At 37.3% G+C, this 21946-nt stretch overlaps 1 protein-coding gene across 1 annotated transcript in view; it reads right to left on the bottom strand.

The window, feature by feature from the left end:
- Positions 1–5015: 5015 nt before the first annotated feature.
- EXD1 (exonuclease 3'-5' domain containing 1) overlaps positions 5016–21946 on the bottom strand; it is a 36336-nt gene continuing 19405 nt past the window's right edge. The window contains exons 5-11 of the mRNA XM_006882998.1: positions 21059–21117; positions 20323–20409; positions 16448–16552; positions 16289–16369; positions 13055–13198; positions 11005–11196; positions 5016–5654 (exon numbers count right to left, since the gene is read on the bottom strand). Of these exons, the coding sequence (XP_006883060.1) occupies positions 5016–5654; positions 11005–11196; positions 13055–13198; positions 16289–16369; positions 16448–16552; positions 20323–20409; positions 21059–21117 (1307 nt within the window). The remainder of the gene's footprint in view (positions 5655–11004; positions 11197–13054; positions 13199–16288; positions 16370–16447; positions 16553–20322; positions 20410–21058; positions 21118–21946) is intronic.

Genomic DNA, 21946 nt, shown 5'->3' with positions numbered 1-21946 from the left:
AACAACAACAACAACATTTATGTCTATAATACATTTTAAGTTCATTTTTGTATGTGGTATGAGTTCATTTATTTTTTTCCATATAAATAAAAAGGATAGACAATCTCCTGGGTGATTTCCTGCCTCTAAAAGCTGCTCGAGGACCATTTATGGGTTGGTTCTAACTCAACAGTATGCCACCACCACCACGTGAATATCTAGTTCTTTACCTCTGGTGGAAAAAAATCCTTTTTCCTTCATTGCATTATCTTGGTATTTTTGTAAAAAAACAAAAACCTCACCACTAATGTTTTCTGGAAACAAAGGTTTTCTTAGAAAGGATTTTAATGATAAATCAGATGTCTTTAACTTGTTTTATCCTACCTCTCAAGAACTCAGGTGGCACAATGATTAAGAGCTTGACTGCTGACTATTTGAACCCACCAACTGCTTTCATGAAGATTATAGTCTTTGAAACCTTATGGGGCAGTTCTACTTGGTCTTTAGAGTCCCTATAATCAGAACTGGCTTGATGGCAGTGAGTTTTGGTTTGGTGTACACTGAGAGAGGGAAAGGAAAGAGAAATGCCAACCTGGGAGACAGAGTTATACAAGGGGGTACTGGTAACTGAGGAATCCTTTATTTTCTTAATTATTTGTAAGGTATATATAAAATAACATTATTTTTATAATACCTGTCTTCTTGATAAGTGACTTAAGTAACCCATAAGTAGTCAATCATTCCCAAAGCCCCATTTCTGCATGGGGCTATGTCTTGCCTTGTGTCAAAACTGACCAAAGAAGTGCTCGCTTCGGCAGCACATATACTAAAATTGGAACGATACAGAGAAGATTAGCATGGCCCCTGCGCAAGGATGACACGCAAATTCGTGAAGCATTCCATAAAAAAACAAAAAACAAAAAAAAAAAACAAAACAAACCTGACCAAAAGAAAAAAATAAAAAAAAAATTAAAAAAAAACTGACCAAAGGCTATAGGGCATTAAAATTCTATTGGGTCATGGATTTACACAGCCCACAGCCAGATGGGAGCCAAAGCTGCTGCAGCGATTTTACACAATAGATCTGAAAAAACACTGAATAGGCCAGGATGCTAAGAAACACTGCTCCAATTCTCAGTGCCACATTTTTGTTCAGGGAAACCATTTAACTTTGTTTCCAATTCCAAACTAAAAGGGTCAGAGTAATTGGAAGAATCTCTAGTTTCAGGTCATGTATGGAAATCTTAGTTGAGTAGGGCTGATACAGAAAAGCAACTGTATATTACAGCCAGACCCCTTTTTGGAGTTTGGGAAATCTGGAAGTATGGTTTATGAACTCACAATCAGTGAAGGGGTAAGTAACAAGTTTGGACAAGGAACATCACATTTTCTAAAGAATCTGGGCAAGATTTAGTCAAGAAGTGTAACAACACAGAGCTCTTGCATCAGGCTTGAAGAACACAAGGGGGTTTGGGTTTTATCTTTTAGAGATGATAGATAGATAGATAGATAGATAGATAGATAGATAGATAGATAGATAGATAGATAGATAGATAGACAGACACTCTTTCAAACAAATGACAGACCTTCATGGCAGAACTAGGTTTGATTCAAAGGGTTTATTTAGTCCTAGGAGTCAAAGTACCACTCATCATCCAATATAACTTTCTGAAATTATAAAATTATTAAAATATTCTGTACCTCTGCTGTTCAATACAAAAGCTGGTTTTGTTGTTATTGTGTGCTGTCAAGTTGTTTGTGACTCATAGCAACCCTATGTACAACAGCTCTGAATCCTGCTCTATCTTGAGCCAATCTTATTGTCTCTGACACACCTACCCCCATGACTCCAGTCACTGGGTTTTCATCTCTTGAAAGATGATGTCCCACTCCAAGGACTGGTCCCTCCTTGCAACGTGTCCAAAGTATGTCAAACAGAGCTTCAAAATCCTTGCCTCCAAAGAGCAGCCTGGTTTAACCATCTGGCTTAACCAAATAGGATGAACCTATTTGTTCTCTTAGCAGTCCACTGTATATTGAATACTCCTCTCCAGCACCACAACTTTCCCAATACAGTTAATCTTTTGATTTCCTGGCTGCTGGTACTAAGAGTGTTGATTGTGAAGCCAAGCAAAATGAAGCTGTTGACAATCTCAGTCCTCTGTCTGTCATGATGCTGTCAATTGGCCCAGTGGTAATAGTGCAACAATGAATGAATGAAAACCCAAAATCTCTGTAAATGTTCATTAAAACTAATAAAATTTAATAATAATTAAAAAGAAAGAAAGAAAAAAAATTGACCCAGTGGTGAGAATCTTTGTTTTCTTGATGTTGAACTTCAATCCATATTTAAGGCTACAGTCCCTGACCTTCTGCAGCAAATGCTTCAGGTCCTTCTCAGTTTCAGGAAGCAGGGTTCTGTCATGTGCATAATGCAAGCTGTTGATCAGTTTTATAAATATGGTGTGCAACAACTATGAGTTATCAACTCACCCCAGTAAGAACAGCAAAATTTAACAGAACAGCAAGCAACAAATGCTGGTGAGGTTATGGAGAAACTGGAACCCTTGTTCACTGTTGGTGGAAATATAAAATGGTGCAACCACTGTGGAAGGCGGTGTTGCGCTTTCTCAAAAAGTTGCAAATAGAGACACCCTTTGACCCAACAATTCCACTACTGGGAATATACCCCAAAGAGACCATAATTGCCACCCAAGCAGATATATGCACACCCATGTTTATTGTGGCTTTGTTCACAATAGCAAGGAGTTGGAAACAACCTAAGGGGCCATCAACAAACGAATGGATATAGAAGCGGTGGTATATTCACACAATGGAATACTATGCTGCATTGAAAAACAAGGAACTCATGAAATAGTATTCAAAATAGGTGACCCTGGAGGACATTATGCTGAGTGAAGTATCTCAGTCACAAAAGGACAAATACTGCATAGCAGGACTGACATCCATGCTGGGGGAAGACTGAGAAAGATGGTATAAATAATGTATACTGCATTGAAACAGATGAGGGAGAAAACTGTTTAAAAGGGATATGTGATTAGGTATTTTTGTCATGACAGGAGTCCAGAGCGAAGGCTGTATAGTGCAGTGGACCTGGGGGGAGGGATTGTAAAACAATGAAAGAATTTTTCCTCCACTTTTCAAAGAGAAGAGTGTACAGGGTAGGGGAAGGGTGGGCAGGGAGAAAAGTACAACAATGAATGAATGGAAATCCAGTCTCTGTAAATTTTCATTAAAGTTAATAATAATAAAAAAAGAAATTTTTTAAAAATCACACTTTAATACACAGTGGGGGGAGAGAAGAAGAAATATGGTGTGCATGATAGAGGAATCAAGGTATTTTTATTTCATTTTAAATTTAAACATGACTTCTTGTTATTGTTCTGTTAAGTTCAAACCAACTCATAGCTGACCATCCAGTTGATTTTCAGGGACAGTAAATGGCATGGGAGGAGACCACCCAACCTTCCTTGTGGAGTAGTTGGTGGCTTGCCTTTGGGTTGGCTGTAAGACTCCTTACCCCTAACCTACCAGAGCTCTCTAAATATGGCCAATGGCTACCATATTGGATGTTGTTGTTGTTATGTGCCGTTGAGTTGCTTCCATCACAAGCTTCCCAAGTGTGGTTAATCTAAATTAACTCTAGAAAATATGTGAATTCCTGATAGTGACTTAGCTTCTAATGGAAACATTACATTATTTTTGTAACTATTTTTTTAAAAAACTTTCATTACATAGTTTGTGTGGTTGTACTAAAAATAAAAACATTTTACTTTGCTATTCAATATGGTACATTGAGAGTACCATGGACTGCTAGGAAAACAAACAGATTCATCCTGGAAAGGTTTAAACCAGGTGGCTCCTTGGAGGCAAGGATTCTGAAGCTCTGCCTGACATACTTTGAGCATACTGCAAGGAGGGACCAGTCCTTGGAGAAGAACATCATGCTTGGGAGCGTAGAGGGACAGCACATGAGGAAAGACTCTTGATGAGATGGACTGATTCAGTGACTGGCATAATGGGGGTAGGTGTGTCAGAGACAATAAGATTGGCACATGATAGAGTAGGGTTTAGGGTTGTTGTACATAGGGTCATTATGAATCGCAAGCAACTTGATTGCACTTAACAACACAATTTTTAAAAAATGAGAGGCGATTTAGTACCAAAATAGGTTTAATGGTTATTTGACACAAAAAAGTGAGAAACTTGCACATAGTCAAAATAGGAAAGATTCCATACAAGTTGCCTTCCCTTTACCCTAGAAAGTATAGTAACTATGGGCAGAAAGAATGGAGTCAATCTTTGACATAATGCTGCTGTTAGTTTGTAGAGTCAGCTCCAACTCATAGTAACTTTATGTACTGTAAGAAGCCCAGAGCCTCTACTTTGTTAGGAGAATGCACAAGATTTTTTTAAAGTAAATGAAGTAAAAATAAAGTAATACTGAGTTATTGATGCCTATAACAGTATTGCTCATCTATAAGATTGTGATATTTATTTAGTAATCCCAAAGTAAAGATAATATACCTAAAAGGAGAAAAAGACAATTTTCTGGTACCAATTTTTTAAAACTATGGTAAGTTGACAAGAATTTAACCAACTCCCTGAAACCAGCCTAAAATTCAAATAAGAACTCAAAAAACCTGAAGTGAAAAAGTATAGATTCTCCCTGACACTAAATCCAAGATTTTTCCCTTCTTCAAATCCTCCTCTAAACCTCAATAATGAAGAAGGTGGGGGTAGGGGGACCAAAAACACCTCAGTCTGGCCACTGGGAGCATTTCTGCACAGTGAAATAATCAGAAATCTTCCTCCATTATTTAATTTATTCATTCCAATCCTAATCCTGGATGTAAGAGCAGGCAAAAGGATATAATTTTCTCCAAAACCTGTGACTGAGCCATGACTACTAAGATTACTTCAGAAACTTAAGCCCTTTGTTATACACTCAAAAGGACAGTTCTGATGTTAGGGGAAATGAACCCCCTTTACTGTCATAAGAATATATTGCTTTTCTAAGGAAGAATTAGAGGAGGATTTATCCAGGAATCAGTCTTCTCCAAAGCTGGACAGGGAGGAAGTGTGGAAAGCACAGTTTTTCTTGAAGGATGGAAGGTGTCACTTGGAGACATTGAAACATCTTGTTTTGTGCATTTTAAATCTTTCTCCTTTTCCATCATCAATAACTGCTCTATTTCATCTTTCAAAGATAAATTTCTCTGAAACACAAGTTTGGGTTTATTAAAGTATTCTTCTTGAGTTGTCCTCTGGTTCTCTGATCCCTTGGACCCAGAGCAAACAAGTTTGTGATTAGAATCCTCACTGGCTTCTGTTTCTTTTAAGGAAGGTAGATGCTGAGGGTTTATTTTCTTTTGTTTACTCTTTAGTCCTCTTTTCAATAAACTCACATCCTCCTGGGATCTACAAGATGTAAGACTTGGAGTTTTATCCACCCTAGAGTTTTCACAAAGTAAGAAACCTTTGACTTCTTCCTCTTTTCCTGCTGTTTTTATCAATGGTTTTGTTGACTGGAGCACTGTCCTTTCGAGAAGTCCCTGTGCATTCACCCTATACTCTTTTTCAGCTCTCTCCCTGCGCTGCTTCTGTAAGTCCTTCAGTTGAAGCAGTTCCTCTGGAAGCTCCATACATGTAGGCTAGGAAAAGGAAATAGACACAAGAGTACTACAGCTAAACTTCTTAATATGGTACTTAAAGTCACTTAATAAATTTAACAGTATTTGGCAAGTGAGGGTCAATTCAAATGTGTTCACATAGCACCCTCTAGTGTCCTCAGCTATTATTGTTAGTTTCCAGGGAGTAATTCCAACTCATGACTCTTTTTATGTGTAGAAAATTGCTCTGTAAGGTTTTGAAGACTATGATGCTTCAGAAGCTGCTCACTACACCTGTCCTCTAAGGCACCACTGGCTGGGTACCAATCTTTCTTCTAGTAATTAAGCTCCTAACTATTTGCTCCATCATAATAGCAATATTTTTCAAGTGACTTAAATATTTTGAAAGGCAATTAATCCACACAGCTGTGTGTACACCAGCATACATGTGAAGATTATTTAGAGGAAAGGCAGTCTCTCTCTCTCTCTCTCTCAACCTAGCCCCAGCTGCCTTACCAGATGCATGTGCTAAAAGCAGTTTCTTAGATAATTTATGCATATATGATCATATATATCCCTTAATAAATATTTATTTCTTCATTGGATTACATCTTTAAAGTCTTTATTTTCTCTCAGCTTATAATTTTGATAACTCTTTCTAAAATACTTCTTTACAAATGATAAACATGATACTTTTGCATCTGGACTTCTATAATTAAAAAAATGTTAGGAAGCTTTCTCTAAATTAGTACTTTAAAAGGGCTGTATGGATTTATCACAATTTATTTAAACACATTCTTACTTGCAGATATTTGAATAATTTACAGTTTTTTCTAGTTAGATATAAGAAAGACTTAGGAAAATGTCCTTTTGTTATTTGCCCTATTTCGTTACTACAAAAATGAGAAAAATCATTTTCCCTCATTTGTCTTTTAGTTTAGTTCACTGTATGTTTGTTGTGCAAAATTTTAGCCCTGTTCATTAATATTCTCTTATTTGGATTTTGAATTGTTAGATTAAATAGAAAATTTGTACATACTGTGAGTTGTTTGAATTTTACATTTTTTCCTAACAATCATAAAATTTCATTTTTTTACATAAATAACTTATCTGTCCAGAAGTTGGTATAGTGCAAAAGACAGGATTCTCCTCCCCTAAAAAATTACCATCTGCCCAGTTTATTTCATAATTACCTTTTATCATTCATCAAAAATGCTACTTTTATCATAATTATAGAAGCAGGATATATATTGGATCTATTTCTAACTTCTCTATTTCAATCTATGCATATACCAATCCCAAACTGTTTTAATTATTGCAGTCTTAGGTTTTATTATCTGCCAGAATTTATCCTCTCATAAAATTTCTTTCCCAAAATTTCTAGACAACTATTGCATATTTTTAATCTTTTTAAAGTCTATCATTTCAGAGTGCTGATAACAGAATCCAAAGGCTAAGCCTCTCTGGGGTTCAAAGACACAGTGGCTCCATGGGAGAAAGATGGACAATCTCCTTCCATGAGCTATATAGCTTCAGAAACACAGTGGAGGGTCAGGTGTGAATCAGTTCTGACTTGATGGCAATAAGTGAGTTTTTAATAATTATATAATGATAGTGTCAACACTTTTCAGAAAAAGAGTTAAATTCATTAATTAACTTGGACATATGTTATAACTAAAATCTGTAATGTTTCTATTAATCTATTAGGGAGCTCTTGTGGCCTAGTGAATAGTTGTGTTGCCATTATAAAGGCAGGTAGTTAAAATACAACAGCTGCTCCATGGTAGAAAGATGAGCAATTTCCTACCATGAAATTTACTGCCTCTGAAAACCCGTAGGGTCAGTTCTGAGTGGGCTACAATTTAATCATAATAGGTTGTTTGTTCTGTTCAACTATGTAGTCTGTCTTTTATATCTTTTATATCTTTCAGCGACATTTTAACATTTTTTTCCTCTGTATGTTTCACCAGGCAGTGTTTCCTTGCTCTGTTCTGACGACTGCTTCCTGGTCCAAGTATAAGTTTCGCATAAGCACAATCAAGTGTTCTGGGATTCCCATTCTTCTCAGAATCCACCACAGTTTGTTGTGACCCACACAGTCAAATGTCTTTGCAATAGTCAATGAAACACTGATAGACATTCCTCTAGTACTCTCTGCTTTCAACCAAGATCCATCTGACATTAGCTATAATATCCCTAGTGACATGGCCTCCTCTAAATCCCGCCTGCACTTAGGCAGTTATCTGTTGACGTGCTGTTCCAGTCGTTTTTGGATAATCTTCAGCAAAATCTTGCTTACATGTGATATCAATGATACAGTTCAATAATTTCCACACTCTGTTGAATCACCTTTCTTTGGAATGGGAACAAATATAGATCTCTTCCAATCAGAGGCCAGGTAATTGTCCTCCAGATTTCTTGGCACAACTTGGTGACCACATCAAGGGCAGCATCTGTTGAAATATATCAATCAGTATGCCATCAATTCCTGGGGCCTTGTTTTTGCCAATTCTTTCAGAGCAGCTTGAACTTCCTCCTTCATCACCACAGGCTCTTGCTCATAAGTTGTTTTGTTCAATTCTTCTGTGTCCACCAATTTCTTTTGGTACAATGACTCTGTATACTCTTTCCATCTTCTTTTAATGCTTCATGGATCACTCTTGGTACCAGCAGCCAGGAAATTAAAAGACGAACTGCTCTGTAGAGTTGTTTCTAGTAACTTTCACTATCTTTCTTAGCTAGTTATAAACTCAGAACCCAAATTCATTTGCTTGCTATCCCTCCAGCAAGTTTTCAGGAGGTTATAAATTTCATGGGAAGAGCTTGCCCATCTTTTTCCTGAGATGCCACTGGTGGATTTGAACTGCCAGAGTGGCATCACCTTTGGGTTAGTAGCACAATCCATTATAGAAGAGGCCGCCAGGGTTATGTTGTTGTTAGGTGCTATCAAGTTGAGTACAACTCATAGCGACAGCATAAAAACACTATGAAAAACCAATCCTTGCAATCTCTGACACACCCACGCTCATTGCTGCAGTTACTGTGTCATTCATCTAGCAGAGGCACTGCCTCTCTTTCGCTGCCCAAGTATGATGTTCCTGTTCTAGGGAAAAACCTCTCCAAGCAACATGCACAAAGCATGAGACAAAGCGTCATTATCTTTGCCTCCAAGGAGCTTTCTCTAGGACATATTTTTTCTTTTGGCAGCCCCTGGGATATTCAGCAGTCTTTTCCAACATCATAGTTCAAAGGCTGAATAAAAAAAAAAAAAGGCTGAATCAATTATTCTTCTGTCATCCTTATTCATTGTCCAGCTCTCAGATGAATAGCAAGTGAATAAAAAGACCATGGCCTGAATCAGGTGCACTTTAGCCCTTCCTCAAATTAAGATGATTTCTCCTCAATAAAATTTAGAAAGGCCCCTGACTACAGATTTTCCCAGTGCAATATGCCTTCTGATCTCTTGACTGATGGTACCAAGTGTTGTGGATCCAAGCAAGATGAAGTCGTTGACAGTTTCAAGCGTTTCTCTGTCCATCATGATGTTGCCTGTCAGAACAGTGGTTAAGGATTTTTGTTTATTTGATCTTGAGATGCAATCTATATTGAAGGTCACAGTGCTTAACAGTTGCGCAGAAGGGCTTCAAATCTTCTTCACTTCCAGCAACATTTTCTTCACAGGATCTAGCTTCTCAAACAATTTGCTCAGAATATAGATGTAATAGATATGGAGAGAGGATACAACCCTGATATATACTTTTCCTGATTTTAATCAATGTCACAGTCCCTTGCTCTGTTCTCAAAACAGCTTCTTGGTCTAGGTGTAGGTTTTGCATGATCACAATCAAGTGTTTTGGAATTCCCATTCTTCTCAATGTTATCCAAATTTGTTCTGATCCACACAGTGAAATGTCTTTGCATAGGCAATAAAGCACAAATAGACATTCTGTTTCAGCCAGGATCCATCTGATATCAGCAATGTTATCTCTGGTGCCAGAGCCTCTTCTAAATCCAGCTTGAATGTCTGCAGTTCTCTGTCTATGTGTTAACCATTTTTAAATGATTCTTGGCAGTATTTTACTTGAATGTGATATTAATTATATTATTCAATAAATTCCACATTCTGTTGGATCACCTTTCTTAGAAATGGGAACAAACATTGATCTATTCCAGTCAGTTTGTCAGGTAGTAGTTTTCTGGCACAGACTGGGGAGCACGTCCAGGACTGCATCTGCCAACTGAAACATTTCAATTGGTATCCCATCTATTCCTGGGACCTTATTGTTGCCAATGCCTAATTTCTTCCTTCACTGTCACTGGTTCTTGATCATATGGTACTTCCTTAAATGTTTTAGTGTCATGCAATTCTTTCTGATACAGTGATTCTTTGTATTCCTTCCATCTTCTTTTGATGTTTCCTGGATCACTCAAGATTTTGTCCATAGTATCCCTAAATATTGCAACTTGAGGCTTGAATTTGTTTTTCAGTTCCTTCAGTTTGAGAAAAGTCAAGTGAATTTTTCCCTTTTTATTCTCCAATTCTGGGTCTCTGCACATTGTTATAGTAGTTTGCTTTGTTTTCAAGCTGCCCTTTTAAATCTTCTGTCAGCTGTTTTATTTCAGAATCTCTTCCCTTTCTTTTGGCTTGTCAATACCGCAGTGCAATTTCCAGGGTCTCTTTTGACATGTATTTTGGTTTTTTGGCAGTCCATGGTATAGTCAATATTACTTGTCAATCTCATAATTCAAATACCTAGTCTATCTTTTTACATCAAATTCCTGTTCTGTCTTGCTTTCTCATGCATATGAACGTAAGTTGCAGTTAATGTAATTAACTGTTTTTCTTTGCTTTTTAATATTTTAAAAAGTTTTTGGCAGCAGATTTGTCAAATACCACATCATCTGATTTCTTGACTACTGCTTTTATGGGTGTAGATTATTGATCCAAGTAGAATGAAATCCTTGACAACTTTAATCTTTTTCTCTATTGGTTCATCTTTTTTGTTTGTTTTTTTTTTTAACTTTCCAAAAATACAAAAACTATTCACAGTTAATGAGCTATAACAAAAATAGATTGTGGGCCAAATTGGGCCTGTGGGCAGTAGTTTTGCCAAATTGTGGTGTATAATTTTCTTACATTGTACTGACTTCATAAAAATAATAACGAATATCTATTCTTTGCTAATAAGTTAGTGGAAATATAAAAATATTAGTGAATGAAATAGGTCAAGGGAATTGATAAACCCAAACTATAGACTTTCAAATGTTTATCCCCAGCTTTTGCCCTAAGATGTTCACCACGATTGTGAAAATTGTCTATCATGGTGATTGCCCATGAGAAATCAGACAAACAGTATTCTTGAAGACACATCTAAAAGGGAAATACACCCACCTCCATGCTTCCAAGCTGGTCTCCAGACGCTTCTCGACAGGTGTTTAAGTACCTATCTACCAGCATGGTTAAGTCAGACATCATTTCATCTAGGAGTACCAAGCGAAGGGGTAGCAGGTAGGTAGCTTCTAGGGCCAAAGTTTTCAACAAAGTAGGTGAAAGTGGTCGTGTGAACCACACCTCTGGATTTTCCTAGAGACAACAAAATAATTTTCTCTGAATGTCGTTATTGCTATGAACTGTGGAGTCAACAACGCATAGTAACCCTAAGAACAATGGCTCTACACCTTGTCCTATATCTTGAGCTAACCCACCATCTCTGATACACCTGACCCCATTGCCACAATCACTGTCAATTCTTTTCATCCAAGGTCTTCCTCTTCTACAGTGAGAAGCATGATGTCCTTCCAAGCATAATATCCTTCTCCAAAAACTGGTCCCTCCAGGTGACACACCCAAAGTACGTGAGACGGAGTTTCAAAATCCTTGCCTCCAAGAAGCAAACTGGTTTCACCTTCTCTAAGACAGACCTTTGGAAGGAGGAGTGGCATCCACTTCCATAATAGCTTGCCTCCGGAAACCCTACGAACCTGGAGAGAGGATGAAAGGCAACCAAGCGTTGAGGACTCTCCTTCATAGGGTCGCTATGAGTCGCCTGTGACTCGACAGCACTTAACAACAACAACAAGACAGACCTATTTGTTCTCTTGGCAGTCCACGGTGTATGTTCAATACTCCTCCAGCACTACAACTCAAAGGCATCTATTCTTCTCTGTGATCTTTGTCCAGCTCTCAGATGCATAGCAAGCAACTGAGAAGAACATTGCCTGGATCAGCCACACATAAGTCTCTAGACTGACATTGTTGTTGCTCTTTAGTATTCTGGAGAGGTCCCTGATGGCAGATTTCCCTAATGCAATTAGTCTTTTGTTTTCCTTATTGCTGGTGTCAGTAATGTTGCTTAAGGAGCGAAGTGAACTGAAATTGTTCCTTGACAGCAAGTGTCACTTAATTTAAAATGTTATTATTTTCTTCCAATTATTACCTTCTACTTTTACACTAGAGGGCTATTTCTGGGCTGGGAAGATGAGCTGAACAGCAGCTTTCAGGTGTTTTCTGGTTTGGGGTTGAAAATAGAGTGTGGCTATTGTACACAATAGGGTGTGAGCTGACTGGATTTGGCCTCATATTTAAAAAGACTTTTGGGTCCACAGGCCTGTGGCCCTCAATCTCCTGAATAAAACAGGCTTGGAAGCAGGAGTGGCATCCACTTCCAAAAAAAGCTTGCCTCCAGAAACTCTGTGAACTTGGAGAAAAGATGAAAGTTTTGTGTTCAAGACTTCCGTTCACAGAATCACTATGGGTTGTCTACAACTCTACAACACTTGACAACAACACAACTCTTTCTTAGAACACACACGTATAGATATTCAGTCCGTGTCTGTGTTAGAGGGAGACAAACACACTTCTAATTCCAAGTTTGAGGTGGCAGACTTGATTGTATATCATGATCTAAATTTACACAAAAGGTTATTACAATTAGGATTTCTTAGTATTTTTTTAAAAAAATATTCTGCTTTAAATAAAAAATATTCTGCTTTACTTTGAGAGAACCCAATATCACATGAAAATCCTTCCCTTTCCCAACTTGAAATTTCATTTCAAAATCCTTTTTAATTGAGAAGCAACAAATATGAATCCTAGTTTTTATCTCTTTGAGCCACAAACAAAATGTTCTTATTTGTAAACACTAAGTTTCAGGCAATGCTCATATTCTTTTTTAAAAAATTATATTTTATTTTATTATTTCTTGTGTGTGTACTGTCAAATCAGATCTGACTCGTACTGGAGGAGATTGCCCCTCCTTCTCCAGCAGAGAATCTGGTGGATTTGAACCACGTACTTCTGGGATTGCAGTGAAGCTTCTTGCCACTAGGCCACCAGAGGTCCCTCAATTCTTATATGGCAGTTGGCCATAACAATTAATAATTCTGCTAGGAAAAGATGTGACAAGAGTGGTTGCTATACAAGGACATCCTTTAATACTCACCTGAGTCAGCTTTTGCCTCTCTTCTAGAAAGGAGACATCTTTAGAGGCTACTTTAAGATGTCGGATTAAACAATCCTGCAAAGTACTGATGCAGTTTGGAAGAAAGCCACCAGTTTCCATAGAAAATTGAAGGACATCTGCTACCTGTACATTAAAAAAAGACAAAGCAGTCCACAAGTTATACACAGAAAACTATCATGATAGAAACGGCATAATTTAGTGTCAAAAATGCCTTTCATACCATTTTCCCTAAGCAATAAGCAATGCCATCAGGAAATGTAAAGTTATTGAGTACACATTGTAGATTTGTAAGAAGAAAAAGTTGGAAATGTATGCCAAAGTTTTCATTACGTATTACACACTAAACCTAATCAAGAAGTCTAGCGGACTCAACGGACTGATTAGCAGTTCTCTTGCATTTTTGGAGTAAGCATGGAAGAAATCTCTATATAGTAGAAGATTCTGAAAGAAAGCCCTAAAAGAATATGTGAACGAAAGAAAATACAAAAAGTTCATTATGTGCAGATATTTAAGAGTAAATTTTACCCACAAAACCCAAGAGAACTCCAAAATTCAAAATCCACTGATGTTGAGTCAATTTCAACTCATAGGGCTTCCAAGATTGCAAGCCTTAACAGACGTTGTTGTTGTGTACTGTGGAGGCAGAACCAAACCATAGGGGTTGGGGGGGACAGAGAGGAAAATGTGCAACAATGAATGAATGGAAATCCAAGTTCTTTATAAACTTTCATTACAATCTTAAAAAAAAAAGTGTCAAACTGAAAAGATTTACCCACTGGAAGTGTGTTGAAATGCAATTAAATGTCTGAAAAGCTTTCCGTATGTCATTGGTGGGCATGGGCAATGACAAAGCAAAATGTTATTGCAAGTCTAAACTAAAACCAAAATTGAATCTCCCCCGTCCCGAAAAGGGGTGATAAGGATTGTCTGAGGAAGAGATGTGCAAAATGCTGGATCTCTGTGTTAGACTTAACTGCTAGCATCACATACACACTTTATATTGTGACTGTAGACATCTTAGTATTTATTTTGTAAATACCCACACTTCCTTAATGGTTGCTCCCACAGGACAAATTGAAAGCTTTCTTTCTACTTCTGTAAAGATAATTGTTTTGTTTTATATGTTAGCTTTTAATTATACTCTTAGGTTAATAGTCACTGGTTTTATTTTTAAATCAGACAATAAGTTGTTTTTAAAAACCCTTTAGGGTTAACAGTATGGAATTAAATTAATACATATTATTAAGAGCATTGAATTAGATGGAAAGCACCCTGTATTGTGCCTAATCTATACTATGTACTAGGTGCTTTGCAAAATGGAATTCTCTATGAATCCACATTTTCATTGTTGTAGTCTTTCTACTGGAGCTGCTGGTTGTCAGTATCACACAGTCTTCATCTTTTTTCAATTTAAATCACAGTGACTCTTGTCAGATAGTCCAGGTGAAGGGAATTACATCATGTTATCCCAGCACCAATACAAAATGATTTTTTTTTTAAATTGTCTAGTAGTAAAGCCAATAAAACTGAGCTAAATGTTCTTTTCTCATAAGCTTTCTGGGAAAGTCATTTATATGAATGTATATGAAATAGTCTCAAATATTTCCTGTGAACTCTATGGTCATATAATTTTTTTATATGTTTAGAGCTATTGTTCACTTTTGAAAGTTTACAAATTTCCATGTTTCTGTATATTTATCATTTGCAATAAAAGAGTGTTCAGTTAAAAAAAAAAAAGGGTCAAACCATAGTTGACCCTCTGGCAAGTTTTCAGAAGCAGTAAAATCCTCAGGAAGATATTGCCCAACTTTCTCCCAAGGAGCAGCTGGTGGATTTCAACTACATACCTTTGCACTGGCAGCACAAGATCATCTTATCCTCTTCCTATTATTCTTCCTATTTTTACTGCAAGTCACTGACTTTTCCATTAGCAAGCCAATGCTTAATGTACTTTATCGCCAGGACTCCAACTCATATGTAGGAACATAAATTGAACTTTTTTAAAATAATCACTGTTCGAAAGTACTGCTGTTGTTGTGTACTGTCGAGTTGGAACCAATCCATAGCTGATCCTCCAGCTGAATTTCAGAGGCAATTAATCGTATGGGAGGAGACGGCCCATCCTTCTCCAAGGAGCAGCTGGTAGATTCAAATTGCATGCCTTTAGGATTGCAGCTCAGATTCTCATCACTAGCCTATCAGAGCTCTCTCAAAAGTATTAGCTGTTCACATCCTGTGCCTTTTTTTCAGTTGGGTTCTTTACCTTTATCTTGATGTGGTGCTAGAGTATTTTATAAATTCTAGATGTAAGTCCCTTATCAGTCATGTCATTACCAAATCCTTTTTCCCAGTCTGTGGCTTCCCTTTTTACCCTGCTGGAGAAGGCTGAATAGTGGAGTGGACTGGGGGGGTGGGGGGGATTGTATAACAATGAAAAAAATTTTCTTTTTCTTTTCAAAGAGAAAGGCAAAATTGGGGGTAAGGGTGGGCAGGGAGAAAAGTGCAATAATGAATTAATGGAAACCCAAAATCTCTAAATTTTCATTAAAATTAATAATAATTTTAAAAAGGTATTAGCTAATTTATTAGTTTAAACATATTCCAGAGCCTCTAGGCTTATTCAGAATTCCCTACATTAGAATATACCTAGGAGATTAGAAAAATTTTTAGGAAATCTAGTGATTTTGCTGCTTTCATAGTCAAACCAGAAACTGAGATCTGCTTCAAGAGAACTATTTTTATCTATTAGGAATTTCTAATTTTCTGAAGTCTTTTATGTGAGAGATAATTTATACGAAAACCCTATTTTTTTTTCAGGCCACACTGGACCAGAACAATTTACACTCTTGAGCTAGATGCCAACTAGCTTCAATTGATACATATGTGTTTAAAGGTAGAGCTGTTCATCTTACTATAAATCTCCTGTCAGATTTGTGAGTGAACTTCAAACTGCTCTAGTTTCTGAAGACTAGCATTTAGACCATGCTCCTTCTTGGACATATTAGCAAAAATGAGGACAGGATCATTACAAATTACTTAAAACATATTTCTTCAGCATTTTTACAATTCACTTAACATTCTCAACATAAAACCGGGACAAACTTCATACAGGAGAAGGGGTCCACAAAAGGCTTTCAGTCCTTCATCAGAGAAGGTCTATTATCCATAGGAGCTAGGCGCATGAAAGAGAATTGAATGAGTTCCTGTTTGTACCTGTGTGTCAAAGACATTATTCAGCAAAATTCCATATTGGTGAGAGAGACAGTCAGAAAGCCAACGGCAGTCATGGATAACCTGAAAAATTCAAAGATGAAGGAATGTTAAGACTTGACTGCTAATCTCACTAGCAGAAGAATCAGACTGCAGATTCACCTTCAAAATTTTCTCATCTTCCAATACCATCTGAAGCCCATTGTTGAAAGCACGACTTCCCAGAAGAAAAATGTCAAACAAGTAAACACGGCTATTTGTGGCTACCTACAACAGAGAATACAGACACATAAAATTAGATATTTAAGCAGGGGTGAATCTGAGGACCAAAAAGAAAAGACATGCAGAAGCACACTTGTTGGTCCTGTAGAGCTGTCTCTTCTTTCAACAACGTTTAGAAGGAACAGACCAAGGTCTCCCCACCTTCAGCTTTGGGCTGCTGTCCAACCTCCTTTCCAATCACACTTTTGGGAGCAAATTGTCATCCAACTTCTGTTTCGAGAATCAGCTAACACCATTTTTTGTGGTGAATTCCTTTCAACCAACTAAGAATGCCCAAATCTGTCAGAATTATTCCATTGAAATAGAGGCCAGTATCAACTGCCTAGTCAAATAAATCTACAGCCTTCCTACACCTGTCTCTCTTGGCTTATTTTTCTATTATAACTATATGGTCCTAGAAGGAGTATATTACTTCTTCCAAGAGTTGGTGAAAGAAAAGTGCAAGGGTTCCCAGGATCTCTTGAAGACAGAAAAGTAGTGTGACGTCTAGTCTTCTTCCAGGACGTACAAAAGTTGTCCAAGATGAAGAGAGTAGGACTGTAAACGTCATGGAAACCATATTGTTCTGTGTAAGAGTCTGAACTCTTTTTGATCTTTAGACACTTTTAGATTTGTATGCCATGTGGGTTCTACTTTCACAGACCTCTGTCTCTGGGACTTCTGAGGAGCCATTCTTTTTTTTAGATAAGAAGGTAAAATTCATTAAGAAGGTTGGCTCCCACCTAAGCAAACTCCACAGACTGGCTGGCCTGCTCGTCTCCAAGCCAAACTGGAAAAATATCTCTTCAAGAGGCTTATCCTAAAGTATGATGACTAGGAGCTTCTAGAATTCATCAGCCTTTGGGAGACCAGTCTGCCTTTAGCTGAGATTAGCTCTCTGCTTGGGTATCTCCCCCTAGCTAACCAACAACACTAGAGCTTTCCTGAATGTTTAATTAACCTGAGATGTAGGAAAGTAAGAAGAAACAAGAAAGGTTATTTTCACAGAATAAAAACAAAAAAGACATGCAACAAAATATTTAGCACCTCATTTTTAAAGTAAAAAAATAGACATACAGACATTGTTAGGGAAAAGAAATTTAAATTATACAATAATTTCCATTTCAAGAGAAAAAGAGAAAATAAATGGGTAATTTTCTCTTTTTTTGTGGCTCTGTACTGCCAACTCAAAGGTAGGCGGTTTGAATTCACCAGATGCTTCAAGGGAGAAAAAATGAGCAATCTCCCCCCATGTGATTTATAGCCTCTGAAAACCCAGTGGAGGGTCAGTTATGAGTCAGTTCTCACTCAACAGCACATAACAACAACTTGAATGTTGAGTTAATCTTACCTATAGCATTCTTCTCAATGTTGTTGTTGTTGTTGTTATGTGCCATCGAGTCGTTTGCAACTCATAGCGATCCTATGTACAACAGCCCTAAATCCTGCTCTATCCTGTGCCAATCGCACTGCCTCTGACACACCCATCCCAATTACTGAATCAATCCATCTCATAGAGGGTCTTCCCCTCTTGCGCCGTTCCTCCACCATCCCAAGCATGATGTCCCTCTCCAAGGACCTGTCCCTCCTTCCAACATGCCCAAAGTATGTCAGACAAAGCCCCAGAATCCTTGCCTCCAAGGAGTTGCTTGGTTTAATCCTCTCCAGGATGAATCTGTTTGTTTTCTTGGCAGTCAGTCCATGGTACACTCTTCTGCAGCACCACAGCTCAAAGGCATCAATTCTCCTTCTGTCCTCCCTAGTCATTGTCCAACTCTCTGATGCATAACAAGTGATTGCAAAGACCATGGCCTATATCAGGCACACCTTAGTCTCCAGAGAGACACCATTGCTCTTGAGTACTTTAGAGAGGTCCCTAACAGCAGACTTTCCCATCACAATACGTTTTTTGATTTCCTGAGTGCTAGTGACAAGAGTGTTGACCATGGAGCCGAGCAAACTGAAGCTGTGAACAATCTCAATCTCTTCGCCATCCATCCTGATGCTACCAATTGGTCCAGTGGTGAGAATCTTAGTCAAATGCCTTTGCCTAATCAATAAAACACTCAAAGACACTCAAAATTTTTCTGCATTGTTCTAATCATTAATATCTGGCAACTGAAAATGATTTATCAACTTCTCAGTAATATATTTTATTATTAACTATTTAAGAAGGTTCTACTTTCTATTTGATCTTGCCATGATAGACTAGTTTTTGCATATAATTGTCCATACTTTTAATTACTTAGATTTTTGGCAGTGGTCCTGAGATACGATCCAAAGGAAATAAAAGACTTGATAAGAAATAGTTACTGTCTTCATCATTAGAAAATATTGTGTTGGGACAATATTTGACAGAAGATAGAAATTAAAATTAAAAGTTTTTAAAATTCTTTTATTACCTCTTTTATTACATGTAATGACTTCATCTTATATGAATCCATAATCAATACCAGCAGACAGGAGACCAGGAGACATATTGCACTGGGAAAGTCTGTAGTCAGGGACTTCTCCAAATTATTGAGGAATAATCATGTCAGTTTGAGTAAGGCACACCTGATTCAGGTCATGATCTTTTCAATCACTTGCTATGCATATGAGAGTTGGACAGTGAATAAGGATGAAAAAGGAATTGATGCCTTTTAACTGTGGTATTGGGAAAAAGGGGCTGCCAAAAAAACAAAATGTGTCTTGGAGAAGGTGCAGTCACAGTGGTCCTTGGAGGCAAAGATGAAGAAGCTTCGTCTCACATACTTTGGGCATGTTGCTAGGCAAGTTCTTCTTGGAGAGGGACATCATGCTTGGGAAAGTAGAGTGGCAGCAGAACAAAGGAAAACCCTCAACCAGATGGGTTTACTGTGACAATAGATTTGAGTGTGTCAGAGACTGTAAGGATGGCACAGGACAGGACAGTGTTCTAGAAAGGTTGTTCATAAGATCACTATGAGTCATACTCAACTCAATGGCACCTAATAACAATGTTTAACAAGTCAGAAATGGTTTCTTTAATAGGTAGTGTTAGAATTTCAACTTTAGAAAACAAATGTGTCTATCCATTCTCTTACTCATTGACTTGAAAATAAGGTTTCAAACAATACTAGTAAACTAATGTTTACTGCAGCATTATTCATGATAGTGAAAAGGTGGGTATAATACAAATGTCCATCAGCAGATAGGTGGACAAGCAAAAATGCCACATATAATAATAGACTGTTGGCCTAGTGATAAGTACTTGTGCTGCCAATACAAAGGCAAGCAGTTTGACTCCACCAGCTGCTTCATGGGGAATACATGGGTAGCCTCCTCCTGTGCAATTTACAGCCTCTGAAAACCCACCGGGCAATTATTTATGAGTGGTTCCAATTTGACAGTACATGGCAACAGATTAACATTTACTCATAAAAAGAAATGTAGTTACAATGCATACTTCAACATGAATGAATCTTGAAAACACTATGGTAAGTGAAAATAAGTCAGACACAAAAGGACAAATACTATATTATCTCATTTATCTATAATAGGCAAATGGTTACCAGAAACTATGGAAAAGAAAGAAAGGGAGTTATTATTTAAGGGATACTCAGTTATTAGCTGAGGTGATAAAAAATTTTTAAAATAGTATCGGCTGTATAGCACAGAGTAAAATTAATGTCACTTCAAAATGGTTAATATTGCAATATTTTAGTATATGCATAGTTTGCCATGATACAATTTAAAAAAGACATTACCAGAAAAATCTATAGTTATTTCAAAAGTTTAAAAAAGATATTTTTTACCTGGAGCCAACACAGCTTCCCATGACGACAAACATTAGCTCCTTGTGCTGCCACACTCAAGACATTCTGCTTCTTGATATGTAACATCTGGTAAGAAAGGGGGGAAATAAAACCCTTCAGGGAATAAATAAAGGAAACAGGACATCATGAAAACTCCATGTAAAATGGCCAGTAATAAATAAAGTGGATCTTCTTTTTTAAATTTACAAAACTGACTACATATATGAGAGCTTGCTTTTGTTTACAAAGGACCACCGAATATTTCTGATGCCCCTTTTAGATTTAGCAAAAGTATTTCATAACTGGAAAAGAAATCATTCATACTTCAAATCCTAAAGAGAAATGAAAACTGAGATGTCTTTTGTTCTCCCAGAAAAATATTTTAGCTTATTGTTACCTTTTTTCCTCCACTGAGTGTTCTAGTTCCTATTATCAGATTCCTCATGGAAAGAGCAATTCTTAACATGTAGTGATAGAGCAGACCAGAATCAGGCATACCGAGTGGCTGACCTTTATTCCATAGTTAAACAAAGAGGTAACATATGACCCTGCAATTGTACTTGTAGGCAAATACCCAAGAGAAATGTGAGGTTATGTCCACACAAAAATTTTGACACAAGTTAGTTCTGTTATTAGCAGTCTAATACATAAAAGGTGAGAAGAGGAAACAGCTCAATTGTCTATTGACTGGACTCATAAAAAGAGATTACTGAGAATGATTGAGGGGAATACTTACTGCAGCACCAAACTTCTGCTGGAACTGATCAATCACTGTGTACGTTACCTCCTCTTCTTCTACAGGAGAAGGATAGCATTAGATTAATTTACCTTCACTGGCAATATAACAGCCCTCCCACTAAAGTTGGCTGTACTCACGAATTTCTAACACTTCAACTTAAATATTTAAAATTGCTACCTGCATTACATATTGAACATATTTGGCATCATTTGTCAAGTGAGAATAAAAAGCATCAACACTGGATACTCATGAATGGACTACACATACTCCCTACTCATCAACAAGACCAGGTTCAGTACATGAAAACTCGTATGATAATAAAATAGAGAATGATTACATCAGATGACAAAATAGAAGGCAACTACGTCATTGACTGTCACAAGCTTTTCAAATGTCATCATTGTATAACTGCTACTAGACAGCAAAAGTGGACTGCAGTTGGCCATTCTGAATCAGATAATCGTATCATCTACTATGCCAGGAATGAGAAAAAGAATGGCTTTTTATTTATCATCCAAAAGCATATTTCAAGATCTATTCTGAAATAATGTACAATAGGGGGATGATCAGAACAATATTATTATAAAAGAAAAAGAAGACTTAGAGGGTGAACAAGACATACAGTCCACAAATATTAACACTATTACATACTCATTTCTGCATTATCAAGATTAATGAATATGAGTGTGTAAGTGGGTAAGCAGATAAACAGTCAAGGGCAGGTGAAAGAAACTGTACTCATGACCATACTTAGATTTGGCAGATTGTATTTTTATATTCATATTAGTTGGTTGTTGTTGTTGTTGTTATGTGCCGTCGAGTTGCCTGCGACTCATAGCAACCCTATGTACAACAGCCCTAAACTCCGCTCTGTCCTGTGCCAAT

The sequence above is a fragment of the Elephantulus edwardii genome, unplaced genomic scaffold (assembly GCF_000299155.1).
Source record: "Elephantulus edwardii isolate Elephantulus edwardi_28Jun2011 unplaced genomic scaffold, EleEdw1.0 scaffold00026, whole genome shotgun sequence".
In the NCBI taxonomy this organism is placed as follows: domain Eukaryota; kingdom Metazoa; phylum Chordata; class Mammalia; order Macroscelidea; family Macroscelididae; genus Elephantulus; species Elephantulus edwardii.
Note: the sequence above shows the minus strand (reverse complement) of the source record. Positions and strands in the feature narration are given on the sequence as shown.